Source organism: Apus apus, chromosome 8, assembly GCF_020740795.1.
Source record: "Apus apus isolate bApuApu2 chromosome 8, bApuApu2.pri.cur, whole genome shotgun sequence".
NCBI classification, from domain to species: domain Eukaryota; kingdom Metazoa; phylum Chordata; class Aves; order Apodiformes; family Apodidae; genus Apus; species Apus apus.
In genome coordinates this window covers 17,790,385-17,812,056 of record NC_067289.1, presented here as the reverse complement: position 1 = coordinate 17,812,056, position 21,672 = coordinate 17,790,385, and the positions used below count along the sequence as shown (strand labels likewise).

Here is a 21,672-nt window from a genome sequence, read left to right as displayed (position 1 = left end):
TACTAACCTGACCATACCTTTGTACAGAACTCTGAAGAAAGAGATGGTCTTGTAGTTTTTGCTTGTGTTTGTTGCTGCTTCCATTGGGCTTATATTGTGGGAGAGGGCAAGAGAATAAGGACATGTAGCAAAACATTGCTCAACACTCCCAATTTCTGTGTTTGGAGCAGGAAAAAAAGCTATTAAGCTGTTGCTGTGGCTAATGCCAGGACCTGCAGCAATTCCCAAAACATCTCAAAATATAAGAGCTATTTTGAAGGTTAATACTGCCCATTATTACCTTTTTCTGCTTGCAAGGAGGTGTTGCACTGCTCAATGTCCATCTCAGGCTCTTCCAAGTGGTATCAATTTTCTACACCATAGGCTTTGGCTGGGTGCTCTAAGGCCTGATAGAAATGCTGAGTGCCTGCAATGCTATTTAAAGTTAATGGGAGCACAGGCTTCTCAGCACAATTTAAAATCAGGCTTCTGTCCTCAAACAAGAGAATTTAGTTTAGCAGTCACACAACTCCTTAAATCTGAGTTCTAGACAGCTTCTGGAACTTATTTATTTATTTACTTATTTATTTATTTTTAACAAAGTATATCACCAATACTTGAATGATTCCTGGGAAGTTGAGGTGGGTCTCATTATATCCCTTGATTTGTATTAATTTTATTAGAATTACTACTCTTAGTTACTATACAGCTAGTAGAACAGCTGGCACATATGACTGAAGAGAATGCAGCTGTAATAAATTTACTTCTCTATCACATTTTATGGCATAAGTCCTTCTTCTATTGGATTGAATGGTAAGGATTTAACTTCTGCTGACATGCAAGGGTTAGAATATGAAATAAAACAATATGTTCCTTCATTGTTTAAATTTGTTTGCATGTGCCTGGTGGCTTTTTCAAGTTACTGAACCATAGTGTTTTGGGCACATTGGTCAAAGTCTTTAAACATAGCTCCCCCCATTCTGTTGGTGAGCATTTGTTCCCCCCTTGAAATCAATACTCCTCCACTCTTGTCTACTCCAACTGTGAGTTTTTTATAGTAATCTTAAGTTTCAGTTTAAAATACAACCTTTCTGTATAAAAGGTGCATGCTCATTCATCCCCTACCTTAATCAGCTTTGTCTATTCACCGCCTTTTTTTGGCTCACACAGTTATTTTTTCATTTTGAGCCAAGAGGTCTGTTAGGGCTCCTGTCATAAGCACATCCAGTGGAATCAGTACAGTGACTTCTCATAAAAGAGATTTTGGGTTCAGAATCTTCAGTTTTAAAACAGATTTACTTATTTGGCATGACTCTGGATTCTGTGTGGAATTCTGATTCTCTGTGACTCAAAACGGATACAGCAAGCTAAGTAGTTTGCTGTGTGAAAACAGTAGTTTGAAGGCTGATCTTCAACTCATGGATCAGCACTATTGGTATTCATGGCATCACTGTCAGGTTTACAGTTGCTGTTACTCCATACTGGTAGGAGTTACCCCTTTGGAGCTTCTCTTTGGGTTTCCACTGAGCAGCAGATTGAAACAAGTTCAGGAATAGCAGTAGTACTAGTATTCATTGTAGAGGATGCCTTACCCAATTAGGAAAACCTTCCCTCTTTCCTCCTTAAAGCAGCCTTCCTCTTATTTTATAATGCAGTAGAAACATTGTCATTACTTACAGTTTACCAAATGAGTGTTACGTAAAGCTTAATCAAAACTGTGGGAGCTGAATTATGCTAATGTGGTTTTGTAAACACAGCAGAATTAGAGGTGTCTGTGAGTAGCTGGTCACAGAACTGAAAACATCAATCCCCCCCCATTGTTTTTTTTAAGAATATTTGAGGAATTTGTACACCAGATTTGGTACAGCTCTGTGTATATGAAAATAGCCATGCAGTGTTGTTATTTCTAATTCTGTAGCCACTTAGACCCATTTTGTCCTCAGAGCTGATATGCCTAAATTGGGAGGTATTATCTTGCTGGCTGAGAGACCTGAGAAAACAAGGAAAGAAATGGGTTCTTACATTTTATCAAATGGCAGTGTTAATCATTAATTCTCCCTATTTTCTATTGTCATGCACCTGCACATCTCCTATGGCTGGTTACACTGTGTGAACACAGCATTAAAGGGTGATTGGAATTGAAGACTGTGATTGAAAGGTCACGTCTGAAGTAGAGCAAAAATCCAACAGGCCACCCATAATCAAGCTCAGGAATTTTTCATCTGTCAGTTAAAATATATATTTTGTGTCATTGTCGCAGATGGAAGGAATAAAAGCAAGAGCACATTAAATCCAGGCAGCTGCAGAATGGCCATCAGGTGGCACAGGATCTCAGCAAAAATGTGAACAGAGGTTTAATTTGGACATATTTTCATACCTCAGACTCCTAGTTCCAAATAATAGTATCATTAAGGATGCAGTTTTCCTGGTACAGGACTAGCTGTTATTTTTTATGGTCATTAAATTACACTTAGAGCATTATTTATACACTTTGTTTATAATAAGTCACTGACAAACTTTTAATGCTCTATTGCCAGAGCCTAATATTTAAAACAAATTGCACCGATGTGATGTTTTTATCTACAATGTTATACTAACCCAGATGAAGCACTGAATGTTAGGCCTAGTAAACCTTTCTGGGCTATCACAGAGGCCTGATCTGGAGATAATAAAACCCCTATGGCAAGAAATCTGCCACCTGCAGGCCAAGGAGTGCTTGTTAAGCACCGCCGAGCGCCCCAGTGTGATCGCTGCAATAGGAGAAACAGGGTTTTGCAGAGCTCTCCAGCAGCAGATCTGAAACAGGCCAGGGCAGTACTTCTCTGACAGCTTATATTTTTTCCCTTAGAAAGTGCTGTTTTGTTATAGTTAAAACGTTCTGTCAGAACACGCCAATGAGTAATTGAAATGTTCCATTATAAAAATGTCAGAACATTCTGTTTCAAAATTTTTAGACTGGAACACTTTGATTTTTATTCCATAATAATATTTTTTAAAATAATTATTTTTTTACATTATAAAAACAAGAACACAACATTGATTTTTTCATTTTTGTATTAAACATTAATGACACCTCATGTTGTCACTACAGCACATGGTAAATTCAAGGCAATCAGGACTCTAGGAGTCTTTTTAATTATCTTTACCCCACTCTGACCACTCAGGCAGAGTCATGTCTCACTACTTGTGGTCATGTACATGTGCTCTGTAGGGAGAATATGTCAAGGGTTTCACTTTGTCTTTTCATTCAGATGAGGGAAGTGGGAGATAGGAAGAAAACCTTGTTTTTCTCTTCTTTGTTTCTTTTTTTGTAATTTTGCATCAACTACTCAACAGTCATTTAAAGAAAAATTTATCTTATGCTCCTTTTAATAATACAGCATACACAAAGAATTACCAGTTGTAGTCAAAATCATACCAGTCAATATTCAGAAAAAAGAAAAGAAGCAAAGAGCTACAGATGACTCTCAAGGCTTTCATTTGCCCAGCTTTGCAAGTTTAGTGCTTGATATGTGCTAATTTTGGACTATGTGACTTTTAAAATATCATTTTAATGTAGCTTTTAGTGAATTAGTAAAAATAAAGAAAAAGAAATTGCACAAAGTAATAGTGATTCTCCCTGAACATGGGTTATGAGCAGTTCTGAGTTTGTTTGATCACAATATGGTTATCTGCTATGTCAGCTGGGGAAGTAACTGAACACAGAAGGTTGTTTACATCTGAAGGAACCAGGCACTGGAGAGGGGAAGTGTGCTGCGCTGTCAGGGAATGTTTAGATTCAGGAAGTATGAGTCTAGTTCTGTGATGTGTAGGGGACCGTCTTGTCATGATGGGAGAGACTCTCCTGCACAGGTCTTTTGCTTCTTATTTTTATCCTACGTCCCATCTCCAGTTTCTGTCCTTTTTTGCTCCTTGGCCATGCTACCTCCACCATGTCACTTCTCCATCCCATTCACATTTTAATTTGCTAAAAATATTGGGTGCTTTTTAGCTCATGTATCTCACCAAAACTCAACCTTTGATAGATACCTAGAATAGAAAATTCAATCCAGTCTCTAAATTATGCACAACCTAATCATGGAAGAAGGCAGGCAATTTCTAGGTAACTCAAGTGTTTGCAATTTTGTCATCAAATCTGTAGTGTTTATGCACCTCTGCCACATGAAATTTTGTCAGTCATAGTGCCTCTACTATGTAGTTAACATAATACTCATAGGGAATAATAAAGCTGCTTTAATTAGGATTTTCTCAGCTCTCCCTGTTAATCTCTCTGTTATCTCATTCAACAGAACAGAACAACAGTGGCAATATTAATTTGCTTAAAGAGATTGTCAGGTAAATTTGGTTCCTTTATTTTGTTCTTTAAAAGATTCACTTCAGTAAATTAGAGAAATACTATTTCAGACATATAAGAAAGGAATCCTTGCTCTAGATTCTAAGTTTGCTTTTGTCTTACCCATATTTGGTTAACATTCTTCATGTTATCTACAAAATTCTTTATGCTATTTCCTTAAACTTCATACAGTGAGATTTGTTGTAGTGATTCACTTTGTGCTTATAGCAACTTGAGGCAGATGAGATAGAATTTTAACTTCTGTAGCAGAAGACTATTGACTTGCCTAGTCCCTTTATTAGACTGGTTCCAAATCACTGGTGCCATTGCCTGATTTACATCTATGCAAACATATGTAAATACAGAGTACTGATGTATGATCTTAGGTCTGCATGAGCACTCATGACATTCTAGAGTACCTTAGCTAACAGCATAGCAGCTTTTGCTTCTTCATATTTTATAAATTTCAATAGGCAGTATTTTTCTTATTTTCCTGTGGGTAACTTCTGAAAAGGATCCTACAATGTTTGAATTATTGTAAAGCATCTAAGAGATCAAAGTCTTTCTCTTCATTTTGGGGAGGAGTTGAGTTTTCTGTTCCTGGATTGTTGTTTTCTGCAGAAGGCAAGAGATCCTCATTTGTGAATTCTGTGGGAAAGCTAGGAGCTGGAAGGTCCATCATTTGTTTCCATGGTTTTCCAGGACATCTGGGGAGAGGAGATTCTGGGCCATCTGGCAATTCTTAAATAAAGAAGTATCAGGAAGAATTAGTGGTTCTGCAGGTGTACTGGTTTCCTTTCTTGCAACCCCAGAATTAACCAGCTCTGATGCTGTTTCAGCACTGGATGATGAGACAGTTTTGTTTTGATTAAAAACTCTTTCATTTGATTTCTGACCATATTTACTGTGTTTTTTATGCCCACACCCATGGCCAGTTCTGTGCCCACAACCAATTTCATGCCCATGTCGTTTGTCAGCTCGTGATCCTTTTTACATTCATGCCTGTGTTTATGCCCAAGTTTATGCGTGTGTTTATACCCAAGTTTATGCCTGTGTTTATGCTTAAGTTCACCTTCATTTGTTTTCTGTCCACCATCTTTTATTGTTTCTTCACCATGTGTTTGACTTTCTTCTTCATTTTTATCAGAGCATAACATTTCATTTGACTCATCTTGTGCAGCGAAGCTTCGGAAAGGTGTAAATCCAGGAGGTCTTCTTAGAAGAAAACTCTAAAAAACATTGCAATAATAGCCATATTTGTTACATGAACAAGAACAATAGATTCAGATTTGGGAAATCCAGAAGTTGGGTCATTGTACTACATGAGTCATTTAGCAAAAATATGTTATCAGTTTTTTAAAGTAAATGAAACAATTATTTTCCATCTGTTTTAAGTATGGAAGCATAAACAGCCTCCACATAACTGCAGAGTATTTTATCATTTATATGTTAAAAGAAGTATTTACATATCATTGAAATTCTGCCAGTTTAACATGGGAATGATACTATAGAGAAGAAAACGTGCTGGTTTTAATTTATGAACAATATAGTTGATTTCTAGCACAAAACATCCCTGTGCTTGTCGGAGTAAAACATTCTGATGTATGAAGCCAATTTATGCTAAAGGCTCGTGCATCGCTGGGGAGTCTCACTATCAGAACATACAAAAGATCTGCATTGTTTTGTTATATGAAATGTAACTTCAGTTTTCTAGATTTGGCATATGCATTTCATAAGACTGCTTAGAAATAACACATATCAGTTAAAGCTGATAATATGAAATAATATTATTTTGTTCCCCATCACTGTTCAACTGGAAGACAAAAACTGAATGCATGGAGTGCAGTCACTATGCAACATGGGTTTCATTTCTGTCCTTCAAAGAGTCTGATCATTATCTCACTGCAATTTAGAGTTGTTTGGGATGGAGCTAAATTTGAAAGTTTATGTGAATACAATATTGTAGTGAAGACAATAAGGAGAGACATTTAATGGTTGATAATGAATGATTAAGTAGTTATGAAGGTGCTGAGCACAGGGAAGTTACTGATTATGAATGCAGGTTAATCAGTGTCATTTTCTTCAGTGCATCTTCTCTTTCTCCTTGGGGAGCATGGGAGTCCCTGCATTTATTTAAAAAAACTGCAATCATCAGAACTAAAAAAGTTCTGACCATAAAAAGGATTTATATTCCATTCTGAAATTTTCAAACTGACCCATGTTCAGTGCTAGTTAATAGTGGAGCTGGGCAGGAAGGAAACAGATCTTCCTGTAGAGACTGACAACTTGTGGCAGATCTGCTACACTACTAAATATGAAAAGATTCACATATGTTTTTGAAATTTGTGGGATATAATTAGTGCATTGCCAAATACATTTTTGTCTCAATTTTTAAACCTAGTCTGAATAGTAGTTCAAATGAGCTGATGTGGCTTGATAATTCAGAGCTTAACTGATAATGCAGAGGAGTAGTCAACAGGCAGAATGTTCTCTCTGTCCTGGTGCCTTTGTGTTTCTGCATCACTGTGTTGTCCATGGTCTTACCTTGTGCTGAAACTGACTTCAGTGTAAGAAGTTGCTGAGGTTAGAGGGAGGAGGATGACATTACTGAGGTAAAATGAAATATGGGCTTATTAGGAATTGATAAAGAATTTAATGACTGCATTTGTTCTGTGCTCTACTTATAATGATGGGTAATGGAGAGGAATCTTACCATTGTCTGTTTTACAGAGCAGTTAATCTGGGGAGAGATTTTATTCTCCCTTAGGTCTACATGAATTTGTGCTTCACATGGCAATGATACCTGTTGACAAAGCAGAAATCAACACATGAAGGCAACAAAACATCAGAAACAAAGGAAAAGAGTGCATGAAAAAAAAATAATAATATTTTAAAATACAAATATACTTGTAACTTTACTATCTCCATCTCAGTGATGGAGACTTCTGTATTGGGACAGATTACTGCTTGGCTTTTTGAGATGGCATGCCTATGTGAATACTTTAGTTCAATTTTGAATCAGAGATTAGATCTTGAAAAACTGGATTTTTCATCTCTAGCACCTTTAGAGTACTATTTAATCTTCATTATATTCTTGTCAAATATTGGTTGTTGATGGTATTTCTCCAACTAAAAACTGGGAGACTGAGACAGAGAGAAAGTAATTATGTTTTTCTGTTCAATGCCTGCTGTGCTAGCAGATCTTAAAAGCTCACAGGTGAGCACTGTTCATACGGTGGGAAAAGAGAGGGGAAATGAAGGCTTTCTTTCTCGACCAGCTTCCTTGCCAATGGTTTCTGGCCCTATCAGCAGTACTTCCCAGTGTCTGGAATACATTTTCCTGCTCTCAGCAGCATGCACTCCAGAAGCATTATTCCTTTGCACACTGATCCTGCAGTTGGAGTGACTCAGTTTAGGCTTCATATTTTACTGCTCTTGTCACTGGCTTGGATTACAAACAGTGAAAGGTGTCCTCCTTTTTGAAACAAAAGTTTACTGAAGAGGTAACAGGACTCAGGATGTGATTTTGCTTAAGTGTTCACAATTTCTGGTGCAAATTAATTTGTCTGCTAGGAAGATTATAGTTGGCAACATGGTCATTACTTACACTGTCTGCTGTGGCTTCACAGTCTTCATTTAGTTTTTCGAAGTCTTGCTTTGAGCAGTTTGTCTTACGGACTCCAAATTGTAGATTATACTTCTTTCCTGCAACCACCTGAAAAATTAGCAAGAAGGCTTTCTGCGGTAAAGGCATTTTATTGAAAAGGGATCAAAGGAAGGATGTTTTTCTACAAGCTTATACTACTTGTATTCCACAAGTCCTGACCACTGGAACAACATACGTTAAGAACAGTATTAAAATACTTGGCAACAGATCTATCTGCTTCTAATCAACTGACTTTTACTTACTCCAATTCCCATTCTCAAAAATTACAGCATTGAAACTGAAGGAAACAGAAAGGTCAGAGGAATATCAGGCCTGTGGTTTTGGCTTTGTTATATTGCATGCCTGTAGTAATTCCATTAATAACAAATGAAATAATTAGAGACACTGCTGTAGGGAGCCAAATGTGATGTAAGAAAAGTGGAATGTGAGTAAAATGAAGCATGTGAGAAACAGGCTCAGTTGAAAAATAACATATTGGCCAAATGTATTAAGGAGAGAAACTGCGTGAGTTCAAGAATGTGCCTGGTACGACTTCTCCTAGTATCTTTCACAGAGCCCAAGATAATATATCTTTCTTCAGACACAGCAGGCAAAATATGAAATTCTGTCTTTTTTTAATCTATTTTTTAAATGTATGCATGCTAATATCAATCATGATCTGAAAAGTGAGAAGAAGAAAAAATTGTTAGAAGAGAAAAGGCTTAAAATAAGAAAAATATTTTATTAGTAAGATAATGTGAACTATTCAGAAAAACTCTTATGTGCTTTTAGTGCCTTCTCCAGTGGTACCCCTCAAGCTCAGAAGTTGTTGACAAAGTATTTTCTGAACTACTCCCCTGTCTCATTTTCAATTCTGTCCTAAGCCTCTGGTTCAGTATAATGGGACAGGAAACAAGGCAGATGAAAACGCTGACCAATATGATCATCTTGAGCCCATGTTCTTCTTCGGTATTGTATTTATCTGTATCTTAGCTTATGCTCAGATGTACTTTTGTGAATCTAGCTGCAGTGTTATTAGCAGCAGAATTAGTATATAAATTAACAGATTTCTTAGGAAAATTGGGAAGCCCAGTTTCTTAGTACATACAGCTACAGTAGGGTGGACAGTGCTTAAAATGACATAGAGAGTATTGGTGTGGTGAATTAAGTGGGTAGTTCCTACTTTTCTACTTTAAAAGTCTAAGGAATGTTACAAAGGTTAGTAAAAAGTGGGGTAGATAAACAGAAATCAGATATCCTAAGTCAATCTTTTTCCCATGCTTTTAAAATAATGTTTTAAGGAAAAATAAAAAAATCAAGAGATGGGAAATTTTTAAATAGCTTCTGAATTCAAGGCAAGATGGATAAAATTTTGCAAGAAAAATTGCAGGGATACTTCAGTTACCACATGTATCAAGACCGAGAAAAAAAAACTTTACTTGAATCTAAATAGAACCTTCAGCTAACATTCGGCTCAGACCCGTAACAGTCCCATGTCTGTTCCTCATTTCTATGGTGTATCCCAACCTGAACTGTTGCTCTTGTTATTTCTCCAGCTTTATAGTAGAAGTCATCATCGTTTTCCAAATTATACTTCTCCACAGCAACCTTCAGCAGTTCCTTCAGTTCTGGACTGTCTGTTGGGATAGTCTTTGGACAACCAGTGTGCCTGCCCGGAGTTACTGAAAGAAACAAAAAATTTAGATCTAAGAGCAAAATATTCAAGGTTATAGTCAGTTATAAACCCCTCCTTTCTGAAACTCTTCATATTTGGGTCTATCAAATAAAACAAAAATACCTTGGAGTTTTATATGGTCAACATTATCATATCTTGGTTGCCTAAAAGAGCACTGCATCAGCACCTGGTGTCACATTGAACAACTAACAACAGTTTTCTCATAGAAACAAGAATTTTGTGTACCAATTAGGGGTAGCTAGCAAATAAAGAGAGGGCACATCCACACATCTTGAAGGACCTGAAACAGGTGAAACAAGAGGTGCGTGTTATGGGCGGTGAATGCGTGTGTTGAAGAATATAATTATCATTTCTTGAAGAAAAACAACTCTGAGTGGGTAAGAATGCAGCACTTATTGCATGGAGTAGTACTGATCTGTGGCCAAATAGATGGGTGGAGGAAAAATTAATAAGAAAATTAATAAGAAAATTAATAAGACTGTAATGAACTTATAAATTCTAAGCAATTTATTTACTAGGGGAAAAAACCACACCCTCTAACATCAGATTTAATTATAGCTGTGCCATATGAAAAAGATAATATCAATAGGTGAATTACCAATTTCAGACAAAATCTTAAAATCCTCAGCTGCTTTGCTCTTCAAAAGAATATGCTGGAGCTCTTTGGAAAATTAGAAGTTACTTATTTAAATGACATGAAAATTAACTTGCTTGTCATTGTGGTGGAAAAGGAAATAATTTTTGTAGGACAGTTACACTCTTTGAGTTTGTATCTGTTAATCTGCAAATGAGAGGCAGTAACCAGCTCCATCTCATAGTAATAGAGCAGTAAACAAATGATATAATGTAACTTTCAGGTGCAAGTTAAATACTTGTAGGAAGGAAAAAAATCTCTGCTAATGTTCCATTAAGAGGTAGTGCTTTTTTGGTCCCAGAAGAATTACTTTATTTTAATGTATTGAATTTTTGTTTTGTCTTTTTTTGCAATTGTAAAAAAATCCCCAAACATTGAAACTTGCAGAACTTTTAAAATTCATGGTACCTATGACATACCTGGGAGCCTGCATTGTTGTGCAACATCTATGATCTGCCCCTGAGGACTTTCATATGCTTTGGCATCACATTTTGCAACACGCTGGAGAAAAAAACAAAACAAAACAGCTCCATATTATTTAGAAATTGTGAACAAGGTCACATCCTAATACCTTCCTGTTACAGTCAAGCATACTGGTAATAATTCCTTTCTTCCTGCAATATACTGGAAGCAAGAAGCCTGACAGACAGTCTGCAGAGCCAATAAATGATCAGGGTTCAAAACAACCACTCAAAGAAAGTAAATCCATAAAAGAGAAGCTAAAATAACTATTTACATTTGTTTATTAGAGAAGGAAATGGGGAGGTTTACAAGCCAGAATCCTGTTTTATGGAGAACTCACTGGAATTTTTGTCTCAAACTGTAAAGACCAGAGAGATTATGCAATTAACAAACTAAACTTTACTGAGTTTCTTATATTTACTCAGGTGTTTTAAAGGAACTGTTGTAGATTACTTACTTAAAATTGTCTTGATATCTTGGGGCTGGAAGAAAGCAGATGTTAATCCTGTGTTGTTTTAAAAAGTTTATAGACCCATAAAACTGATGTGTGTAGCATTCAAGTGACTAGAAATGGTAATAAGGAAAGAAGCAAGCGGAAGCAATACATCAAGGAGAGACCAGAGTTTTTGTTGTAAACAGAGGTAATATTTTGCAGATTTTTCAAAGTTCTTCAAAAGCATCAACAAAAGCAGGTAGAGAGACACATTGATAAAGTAAATGTAGATCTTTAAAAAGGTTTCCGTGAAGTCCCTTATCAAAGACTTTAAAGGAAACTAAGCAACTGTAGAACAAAAAAGGAAGACTGTTACAATTCAAGATTGAGATCATAGGCCTATGACAGATACTTGAAAATGTCATCCAGAAAAAAATCTGTTTAATAGTGGTTTAGAAAAAAAAATATATATATAATGTCAAGGCTTATTATCTAGGTTAGAGAGAATGATATTATGCCCCACTGTAGCTCTGTGGTTCACAAGCTTGTTGAATACAGAATGCAGTTCTGGTCTTCCCATTTCAAAATGGATCATCCAGAGCTGAATAAAGATATGAAACAACTTCCATGAAATTTGGTCATTCCAAGGTATGGACTATTCTTGGAATATGATATTCTAGTGTTATCTGTCAATGACCTATTAGAAAGGCTACTTAACAGTTCACCAGAATTATAAGGATCCAGTCCCACAAACCCTGCATGATCAAAGCAGCATGTGAATTAGCTTAAGGTTTAAAGGCAAGTGTAGGTAATGAAGAGATTTGCTTCAGCACGTCTGGTTTTCACTCTTCTATTATTTACCACAATATTGCTGTTCTTTCCCTTTTTGATCAATGCTTCTGAAGCATTCTTGAGACATCCAAAGAGTAATTTTCAAACAAGAGAGGCTTTTGAATGTCACACTCAACAGTGCACTTCCACAACAGCTAAACCAGATGTGAGTCACAACTCCTGTAGTTCTTCCCCTCCCATTTACCACCACTGTTGATTATGATTCCAATTTCCTGCCCCCTACCTTGTGTTTGCAGAGATAGTTCAAGGAAGCTGGTTGGAAGACCAACCCTCTATTTTTGGTACAGTTAATTGTGTTCCATGTCAGAGATGCTGAGGAAGTCCCTGGTTTTGCAGCACTCTATGGGTAGACTACGTATGTTAATAATTGAAGCTCTCTTATCTGGACTGTGGTTAAGGCTAAGTCATCTTTCAGCTACTCACTTTTCTTAGAAAATATGTCTTAAAAAAATCAACAACTGTGCTAATGTTAATTATTGCTTTTTGGGTTGTACCTGAGTAACTCCTTGAATATCTGGATAGGAACTTCTCAAGGATTTATTATTTGGGTGAGACTGTTTAAATTCTATAGAGTAATCTGTAAACATTTCAATGGTTGTCTTAGTCTCTGATTCAGAAGACATGGATTTTCTAATGGCATAAATTCACACATATCTATAAGCTTGAATTTAAACTTAATTAACAAAGTAAAACAACACTATAATATTTTATTCATTTCAATCTCAATTATTTGTTAATATGATTATTTTTATAAACAGATTTTGAAGATTACTTACACCTCTAGAAGTGGCTTTGCACTCTGGAGTTAAATCTAGTGATTGGTCTTTGGTGCAATTAGTCTCCTTGATTTCATATTTAATTATGTAATTCCATCCAGCTACCACCTGGAACAGATATTTAGGAAATGCATTATGTAAACCAATATAAACTTGGAAGTTAAACTATTAAATATTATTAGCAAAGAAAGCAAAGCTGCTCTTCTAGTGTCTTCCATCCATCAATTCACTTTGCAGTCATTGAGCCATACAGTATTCATGGACAGCAAAAAGAATGTTGGATTCCTCTTCTCCTGGCAAACCTGCAGGCTCATAATGCTTGATTTCTTTCACTTGCCTCCAATGTATCTGTTACTTATTATTCCCAGTGTCAGGAAGCTGGTCTAGATAGATGACTACTCTAATACACCTTGGCAAGTCCTATGTTCCTGAACGTGTAGCATAGTAAAACAGTATCTGAATAACGGAACTTTATGCTGCTGGCTTAGTTTATTATTGAGTGTCCTGCATTTATCATCTACCTAGAATTGTGTCTGCCTTGGGCTTTACCTTCTGCCACCCACTGTTTCATCCAGATTTGTGACCCTTTTTTCATTGTCTCGCCAGGAAACAGTTCAGTTTTCCGCACTGTGGCTTCTGCTTCTCACCCAAGAAACCACTCCATGTCACAGTGTTGGGTCAGGCAGCATTGCATTTAAAAGTGAACGTAAGAATCAAATATGGGCACTTTTCATAACAGATCAATTAAAGTCAAGGGCTCTGACTAGTGTTTTGACTGAAAGTGACACGATGGTTCTCTTTCCAGCTGCTGGATTCCAGTCTGCCTGTGACATTTTTTCATGTGGCTTAAATGTTGTCCAGGCTTGTCCTTCAGCTAAGAGGTTTGTTGCCATCAGTCAATAGAAGGGGGACAGTCTTAGTTAAATAATGAGCCAAATTGACATGATGCTAAAAGATACTTTCTGGCTAAATAAATACATAAACATTCAAAGAAGAGGGTCTATGTTTGTGTCAGGTTAGATACTAGTTAAAAACCAAATAAGAAACTTTCTAGCAATGTCACACTAATTCCTAGGAGGGCCTTTCACAGGGAATGGAATACCAGAATACATGGAATTTCTGTGACCTGAGCAGTTATTTCTTGCAAAGCAGATATTCCTGTGTGCAGAAATCTTTCATCAAGTGGCAGGCTGGCTTTTTGTTTTTCTTACCCATTCTTCCTGTATGGAATTTACCCATCCTGTAGTGTGTAGCAGCTGCTGACATATGGGTCCTATTGCAGTGCAAAAACATAGATGCCTGCTGCTGTTTGAGAGGCAGTAGAGTATATGAGACATCTGTGCAGGCTGGCAGTCTTGGCACAGAATGTAGGAGCGATCTGCTCCTGCTGGAGCTTGAGGGAGAGGCCAAGTGGAATACCCAAGAGCATCCAAGATGACTCAAGATGCTTGTGTCAGCACTGAATGCAAATACAGTGGTGCTAACTGGTTAGATGCAACTGCATATAAAGGAAAAACATGTTTACTATCGGTATGTAAAGCTGACAGCTCTGAAAATCATGTAGGTGACCATTTGAAGAGAATTATTTACAGACCCTACACTCAATATGCATTTCTTATGCTTTTATTATGAAATGTAAGACTACTTAAAATCAGAAATGTGTATGTAGGACAACTAAGATACCTGGTTTGGGGTTTTTGGGGGTAGAAGTTAGAGAAAAGTCCTACACAAACCTGTCTTTGAGCTTCTTTTACTTCCACAAGCTTAAAAATGGCAGGTTCAGCACTCTGCTCATTAAACTTCTGAATGGCTTTTTTCAGAATTTCTGAGACTTCTGAACTGTCACTTGATATATGATGAAAGCATCCAAGACATCTAGCCTCAGTAAGTGACACTTTTTGTGCAGCTGGAAAATAAACAAAAAAAGTTATAGGGCTTCATGTAAAACAGCCTCAGGTTTTAATTTTTCCAAACAGAATTAGAGAAAAGGTTTAATGAGCTAGAATATTTTCTGCTTTAACTGGAGTGATCGCTAAGCCCCACATTTCATTTTCAGGGTCTGCAAAGACATTTATTGTATTTAGAAACATGCTTTGTTTTTGTGGTGGTAGGACAGGCATGATTTCAGCAGTGACCCTCATTTAGAGGAGTGAGTGAGTTCAGGAGTCAATGAATCTCTGAAAAATCTTGCATGTGGTTTTCACACCATTAGGAAAGGGTCATCTCTCACTCAGTGGAGAACTAGTGAAGGCTACAACTATGGGGATATTCTTCAGAGTTCACCCACTGTGCACAGCTGCTTACTGTACTCACCGTGTTTCAGGATGGGGACTTTGGCAGGAGTGTTTTGGCTCACCCATGTGAGCTGCTCTGACTCTGAACTCCTTAGGGATTGCAGTTGAACTATCCTACTGCTGTGTTGTTTGAACCCCCCCTGCTAGTCACTGTGGCCACTTGGTGTTACCTACAGGCTTAACCGACTGGATTGGCTCTGGATAGACAAGCTTGACAGGGATGCTCAAACTTCTGTTTCTTACTACTAATCCTATTAACTCTCTTTCCTTTCTAGTAATCATGGCTTGGATTTTCATAAATTAATTTTATAGTTCAGTACATAAATTAATTTCATGATTCAGTGAGCTTGAGAATGAAAGTGGGACAATATGTGGTCTCTGTGGAACTGAAGTAAAATTTGTGTGCCTGATCCTCAGCTGGCATAAACTGGCTGTAATGGAGTTATGCCAGCTGGCACTGGCCAGGAAACCAATCCAGGGTCAGTATGATCAACCTGTTCCACCCAGAAGGCTGAACAGTATGGTACCTAACATGGTGGGGAAATCCCTCACCAGTTGGGGTCTATTGTTTCACTCTTTCTGTTTGAATCCTTTGGATTTGATTTGGCTCCTCTGTACATTTGGAATATCTCAGTGTAAGCAATACTATTCAGTCTCAGCTCTCCAAGTGGTATTTGAACAAAGTCTGGCTCTTCATGTTTCTAGCATCACTTAATTGGACTTAGTAATGACAAATATGTATGTTACAGAATAGTGTGACCATGTTTTCAGGGATTAATAAACCAACAGTACACACAGTTCTAAACCAACTATGGTCTCTGCATTTTCTTTTTTCCAAGTTGGTATAACTTGGTAAGAAGAGGTGAGCTTCTTAGGCTCAGTACATGATTCATTTAATTTATGTATGTTTTTTAATCTTTCTAAGCAAAGATTCAAGTGCAAATTTCCCATGCATTCTCTGTGGGATTCACATGTCTTTTACTGGCAACTAGATGTCACCATTGCCCTAGAAAAGCACCTAAACCAAGCTGTATTTATTCAGCAGCAGAGCATGGAGTTTGTGTGTACTGTAGTTCCTAGAAGCACACTGACTGTAGGTATAGCCATATAAACTTTAAACAAGGTAACTAGGAACAAAAACAAAGATAAGCTACCAAACATCTCAGAAATCATGGTAAATATTTCTGTAGTTAATATCCACTCCACTTAGTTCCCTGCTACCAGTTAGGTGGATATTTTAAAATTAACTTAGATATGTCTTACATGGATACTAGGCATAGGCACAGAGACATCTCAGTTGCAAAGCTTTAAAGCAATGTGATCTCTTTCTAATAAAATTAATATGAGAACATAATAGTAATATATTAATGTCTTATAGGAAGGAAATATAGCACTGCTTATTCTTAGGGTCTGAAAGATATCACAGTATCTCTTACATTATTTCATCATTGCTAGATTTTTATTTTGTAAATGTATTTTTCTTCTTTTTTTAGTTGAGGGTAAAAATTTGCTTTGGTAAACTTTAAGAGAAACAATTTAGTAATTTTTAGTTTGGAGAAAATTCAGGTACAATTTAAAAAAAAAAAATAATTCTTTTTTTTTAATGTTTAAAATTACCTGGAAGTCTCAGTATTCTGTCTTTCCCGTTCTTATTTGTCAACGTACTTGTTGAATGCAGCCCCGAAGAGTTACATACCTGGAACAATACTGCAGTTCTGGGAAACGTTACTTGTTTTTTCAGCATCATTCATGTGAACTCGAGCTGTGCATTCTCCTCTTGTCTGCAAAAACATGTAGTGACATTTGTCTTAAACTTCCTGAAACAAAACACAGTGCTATATATTCTTCTAGCTACTGAACAAAGTTAACAGTTGCAAATTGAGTTTGGGGGGCAAGTTCATACGTACATTTTTAGTAATGTCTAATTTGCTGGTTTGTTACTGAAAAAGGAACAGTTCTGTTGATTGTCACAAGAGTAGGGGATGAACTGAGCATATAAATTGGAAGGCTGCTTTGTATCATGATTGCATATTAATTAATTAAATAATTTACAGTCAGATTAATGGAAATAAACACATTTGCATAAATAAAGTATGTATAAATGGTTTATTTACCTAATTTCCTCTCTGCTAGTACAAGATATGCAGCAATGACCATGGCATTTCACGTTGTTTGGAATTATATTATCACCATCATCCCCTTCTTTGAATTGTGCACTGTGTGAAGTAACAGTGACTTCCACTGGCTTTGTGCAGTGTTCCTGTAGGCTATGTGTGCCCAAATCATACCTCCTCTGGGTGCTCTAGTACCTACAATGAGCCAGACGTGCTTTGCACAGCTGAAAGCCCTCTGGTGCATTTTTTGCCATCGTGGCTTCCAGGTCAGTATTTTTGTTGGTGCAGATCTGAAGTCAATTTGATTGTGCATGTTTCCATTATACGTAATTAACAGAAAGTTTTACAGCCCTCACACTCTCACAGTGCACATGTTGAATTTATTGTGAAGCTTCATATTGAAGTGCTGAAATGCTCTCTTCTGGACAAATGTAGGATTATAATGGTAAACTCACCATTATAATGGTTAATTTTAGAGTTATAAACATTTCTGAACTGTAATTTAGTCCTACAAGTTCTCAAAAGCAGTACAGCTAAAAAAGGTAGGTTCTCTACTGCAGTCATGGTTATTGTGCTGATGTTGCCAGATACTTACAGCCTCTGCAGCTGCTTTGTAATCACAGTCTTGCCAGAGTTTGTTCTCATCGGTGGCACAAGTGGTTTCATGTATTCGATACTTCACATAGAATTGTGCGTCAGGACCTGCCTGGATAAAAACAATGTGCATGTCATCATTTGCATAGTGCTAAATGAAGTGAAAAGATAAGAGCTTCAAAAAGCAAATACTATTCAGTGGTTACCTTGTATGTTATAGTATAGTTTCAAATTGGCTGCTGGTCTCCATGCAAAGTCTCTCAAATCTTGGTTGTTCAGTAATTAACTTATCTAATTATATTACTGAGCCCTTACCTACAAATACAGCAGAAAAATTATGCTCAACTGCCTTTTTTTCAACTTGTAGTACCAGGGGTTATTAACATAAAAAAGAAGTGGTTAGGTTTCATACTCATATTCAAATGTGTTCCAAATAAGCAAATTTGTGTTGCTGCTTAGATAGTTAGCATAATTACTAGCTTGGACTGTGCTCCTGTGTGACTCCCTCACTCTTGGCCTTCTCCCAGATCTGTCTACTTTCCTTCAGTACAATTCTTCAGGCAGCCCAGAAACAGCAGCCAGCAACCCTCAGGCAGCCTGGCAGTGCCCAAACTGCTTTTACTTTATGGTAACAGGGTACTTCAGCTGCCCTGCCTACTCGGGGGAGGGGTGAGGAGGGCATATGCCCTGGTGACAGCCTTTGGCAGTGCCTACAGCCTTCCTGTAGGCATTAAAGGCTGAGCTGCTGACAAGGGAAGCGTCAGGAATCCCGTAAGATGAAATACAAAGTATTTAGCAAAGTTTGGCCTGGCCAGTGGAAGTGTTGATGTTGGGGGCATTTTCTCCTTGCCATAAACTGAGTAGTCAGCCTGTGCCTACAGGTAGCACAGACTGCAAAGTTTATAGTTCATCCTTTAGAGGAGCTACAAAACCAGAAGTTTCTGATCCTTTACAGGGGCTAAAATGCTCTGCCAATGTGCCTTTTCAGATTCAAACACAGGCAGTTGCTGTACTTTAACACTGGTTATCCTCAAATGATGCTACTGGGAGAATTAATTGATATTTCTTGCCTTAGTGTTACAAAGATATATGCAGCTGAGCTGACATGGATGGAATATACTAGATTTACACCAGTGTAGACATAGAATTACATTCCGTGGTCTCTCCGTTTCTGATCTGTATTGCTACAGCTACAAAGAGGTGTAGAGGTACCTGATATGAGGCAGGTTGTAAAACACGATGAAAGGTTCTCTAAAAATGTAATGGACTTAATCCTTAGCAGGTGTAAATTGACATTTATGGTGATGATGCTATCTGGGAAGTGAACATAAAAAGAGCCAAATTCTGTTCTCTGTTACAGTGTTCTAAATCTGCAGTAAATCAGCTCCATGGGTAAACAAAATAGGTGAGAAAGCCCATTGTTTCTGTATGTTATTTGTTGTTGGTTTATTTCAGTATTATTATAAAGTACTATGCCTTTAACTGGGGCAGGTTCAGTCTTTCACCAGTCAGCTTTTATGTTTTCTTGCCTTATCAATAATGAATGTACATTAATATGTAATAACCAGCTATTTAATTAATGCATTCAACATTGTGAGACTAATGATGAGTAAAATCTATACTCTTTTAAGAAAAAGAATATTGAATACAAGGAAATCTCTATTGCAGATTCCTTTTCTCTATTTTTTACGTGACATCATTGTCAGATCAATTATGCAAAATAATAATTGATTTCCACCTCAGGTCTTTTAAGGAAATGAAAGATGGATATTTAGAGAAGGAAAGATGATTGCAATAATTGCAATAAATATGTATTCTTTAAAACAACATTGTTTAACATAGAATACTGAAATTAGTATCTGTCCTTTAGCAACAGCAGCAAAAGAAAGGTGGTGTTACAGCTCTGATAGAAAGATGTTTGCATTTGGCTGTTTATAAGGATGTATGTAGTTCAGTGAAGATAGTGGGACTATTCATTTGTTTAATATTAATTATATAAAGGGTTTGCCAGATTTTAGACTTCATCACTACGTGCTAAAATCTCCCCAGTTTGAAAACAGGAAAACCAGAGGGTAGTGCCAGGAGATGTGAGTAGTTTACTGTAAGGCATTTAGCAATTCATGTCCCCTTTCTGAGGTCAATTCCTATCTGGGTAAAAGCGTCTTGTGATTTTGGAGTGCAAAATATTCTCTCTGGCGCAGGGTTTCTTGTGTTTTACATCTGAAAATCCAATCCAGTAGAAGAAAAATGCTAATGTTGTTTTCAAGTAAAGTAATGCTTGTCATTATTATGGTAATATCATCTTTGTATGCCTCTCAGAGGTAAATACTCTTTTGTTAGATTAAGGCTATACAGAAGGATTCCAGGCAAAGGATCATGTTTCATCCTTTTTTTCTTCTGTAATTTTAGCTGTCACCCTATTTGACTCAAATACCAGCTAGTGCTTTTACCTAGGTCTGTGACTCAGGATTAGTGTCAATCAAATAATATTCACAAATAATGTATTCAGAGTATTGCCAAATTTTATCGGGTCATTCTTTTTTATATGCTATACCATTGCTTCCCAAGTCAAGATAATATTCAGGTTTTTTAGTAGCTTTTTTGCCATCGATCTGAAAACCTTACTGATGATGGAAAGGGGTAGAATTCCCAACAGAGAAAGGAGAAAATAGAGTGGACTAGTAAAAGAGATTGTATTAGTGATAGAAAATTTATGTTCTTTAGTCCTTGCATTAATAAGCAATTCAGCAGCACACGTAGTTCCGTTGGTAAGAACATAATATACATCCCTGCTTGTCATGGTAATAAGCATCTTACTGTGCAAGTCATTTCTTTGATTTTTTAAAAACGTTTTTGAAGACACTTTGCTGTCATGCTTGCTCTCTTATGAATGAGAGGAAGATAATCTGATTCAGATTGCACAGACAATTCCAACATTTTTTGATATTTTTTTTCTAAATTCTACTTACAGTTCTCTTGGCTTCCATCACCATGTATAGAGCAAACTGGTTACCGGTTCCTCTGTCTCCATTGTATTTCTTCAGTGCTGTGTCTACAGCTTTAAAGACATCAGGGTCATTACAGTCTGAAAACTCAAATGGGAGAGGGGTGGCTCTGCTAGAGAAAAAACTGCAGCAGAGTGCTAGTACAATGAATATTTTCATAATTGGACCAAAAAGGGCCCCTGACTTAGAAGGCTCTTTAAAAACCAAATGGAAAAGGAATGCCAGGCAGGGCTTTAGGCACCTCTTCCTTTTTTCAGGTGCAATAGCTAAGTAAACAGAATGAGTAGGTTGCTGGGGTTGGTTGGTTTTCATCATACCCTGTTTATACTGCAAATAAACTTTTGAGTTTATCTAAATAAACTTTGTATGGTCACCAGAATGACACTAAGGTTATCCACCTGCCATCAAGATAACAGGCTAAGTGGCTGCAGCTGGGGACAGGTTTGAAGTAAGCAGGATGGCCTCTGAGCAAATGAGAAAGCACAGTGTAGCTTTCTGGCTTCTTAGCGTCTGAACTGCTACTGAGAATAACTTTTAGAAGGCTTAAATTAAACACTCACGAAGGTCACAAGGGCAAAGGAGTTCTGGTTCTGGAAAACAACCCTGTAAATTTTGTAGATCTCTTTATTGCTCAGACTGCAATAGTTCTGGGAAGTCAGAAAAAAGTCTTTGGACAGATGTGTGTCATTGAATGCCACGTAACTCTTTAATAACACTTAAACCTTGTGCTTCATGCAACTGTTGGAAGTGTCCATCTTTGCCAGCATGTGGAGACTGCCTTTGGACCATGGATTAGGCAGTCTTCGTAATGTTTTGTTATCATTGCAGATAGGGAAAGTGATGCCCATGAACAA

At 37.1% G+C, this 21,672-nt stretch overlaps 1 protein-coding gene across 1 annotated transcript; it reads right to left on the bottom strand.

The window, feature by feature from the left end:
- Positions 1-3,318: 3,318 nt before the first annotated feature.
- On the bottom strand, positions 3,319-21,092 carry KNG1 (kininogen 1). Its single transcript, XM_051626151.1, is given in 12 exon segments — positions 3,319-5,053; positions 5,056-5,289; positions 5,292-5,541; positions 7,026-7,115; positions 7,920-8,027; positions 9,486-9,640; positions 10,708-10,789; positions 12,812-12,919; positions 14,545-14,717; positions 16,802-16,886; positions 17,815-17,925; positions 20,783-21,092. Coding segments are annotated over 12 exon segments (1,800 nt in total). The 5' UTR covers positions 20,978-21,092; the 3' UTR covers positions 3,319-4,844.
- Positions 21,093-21,672: the final 580 nt, after the last annotated feature.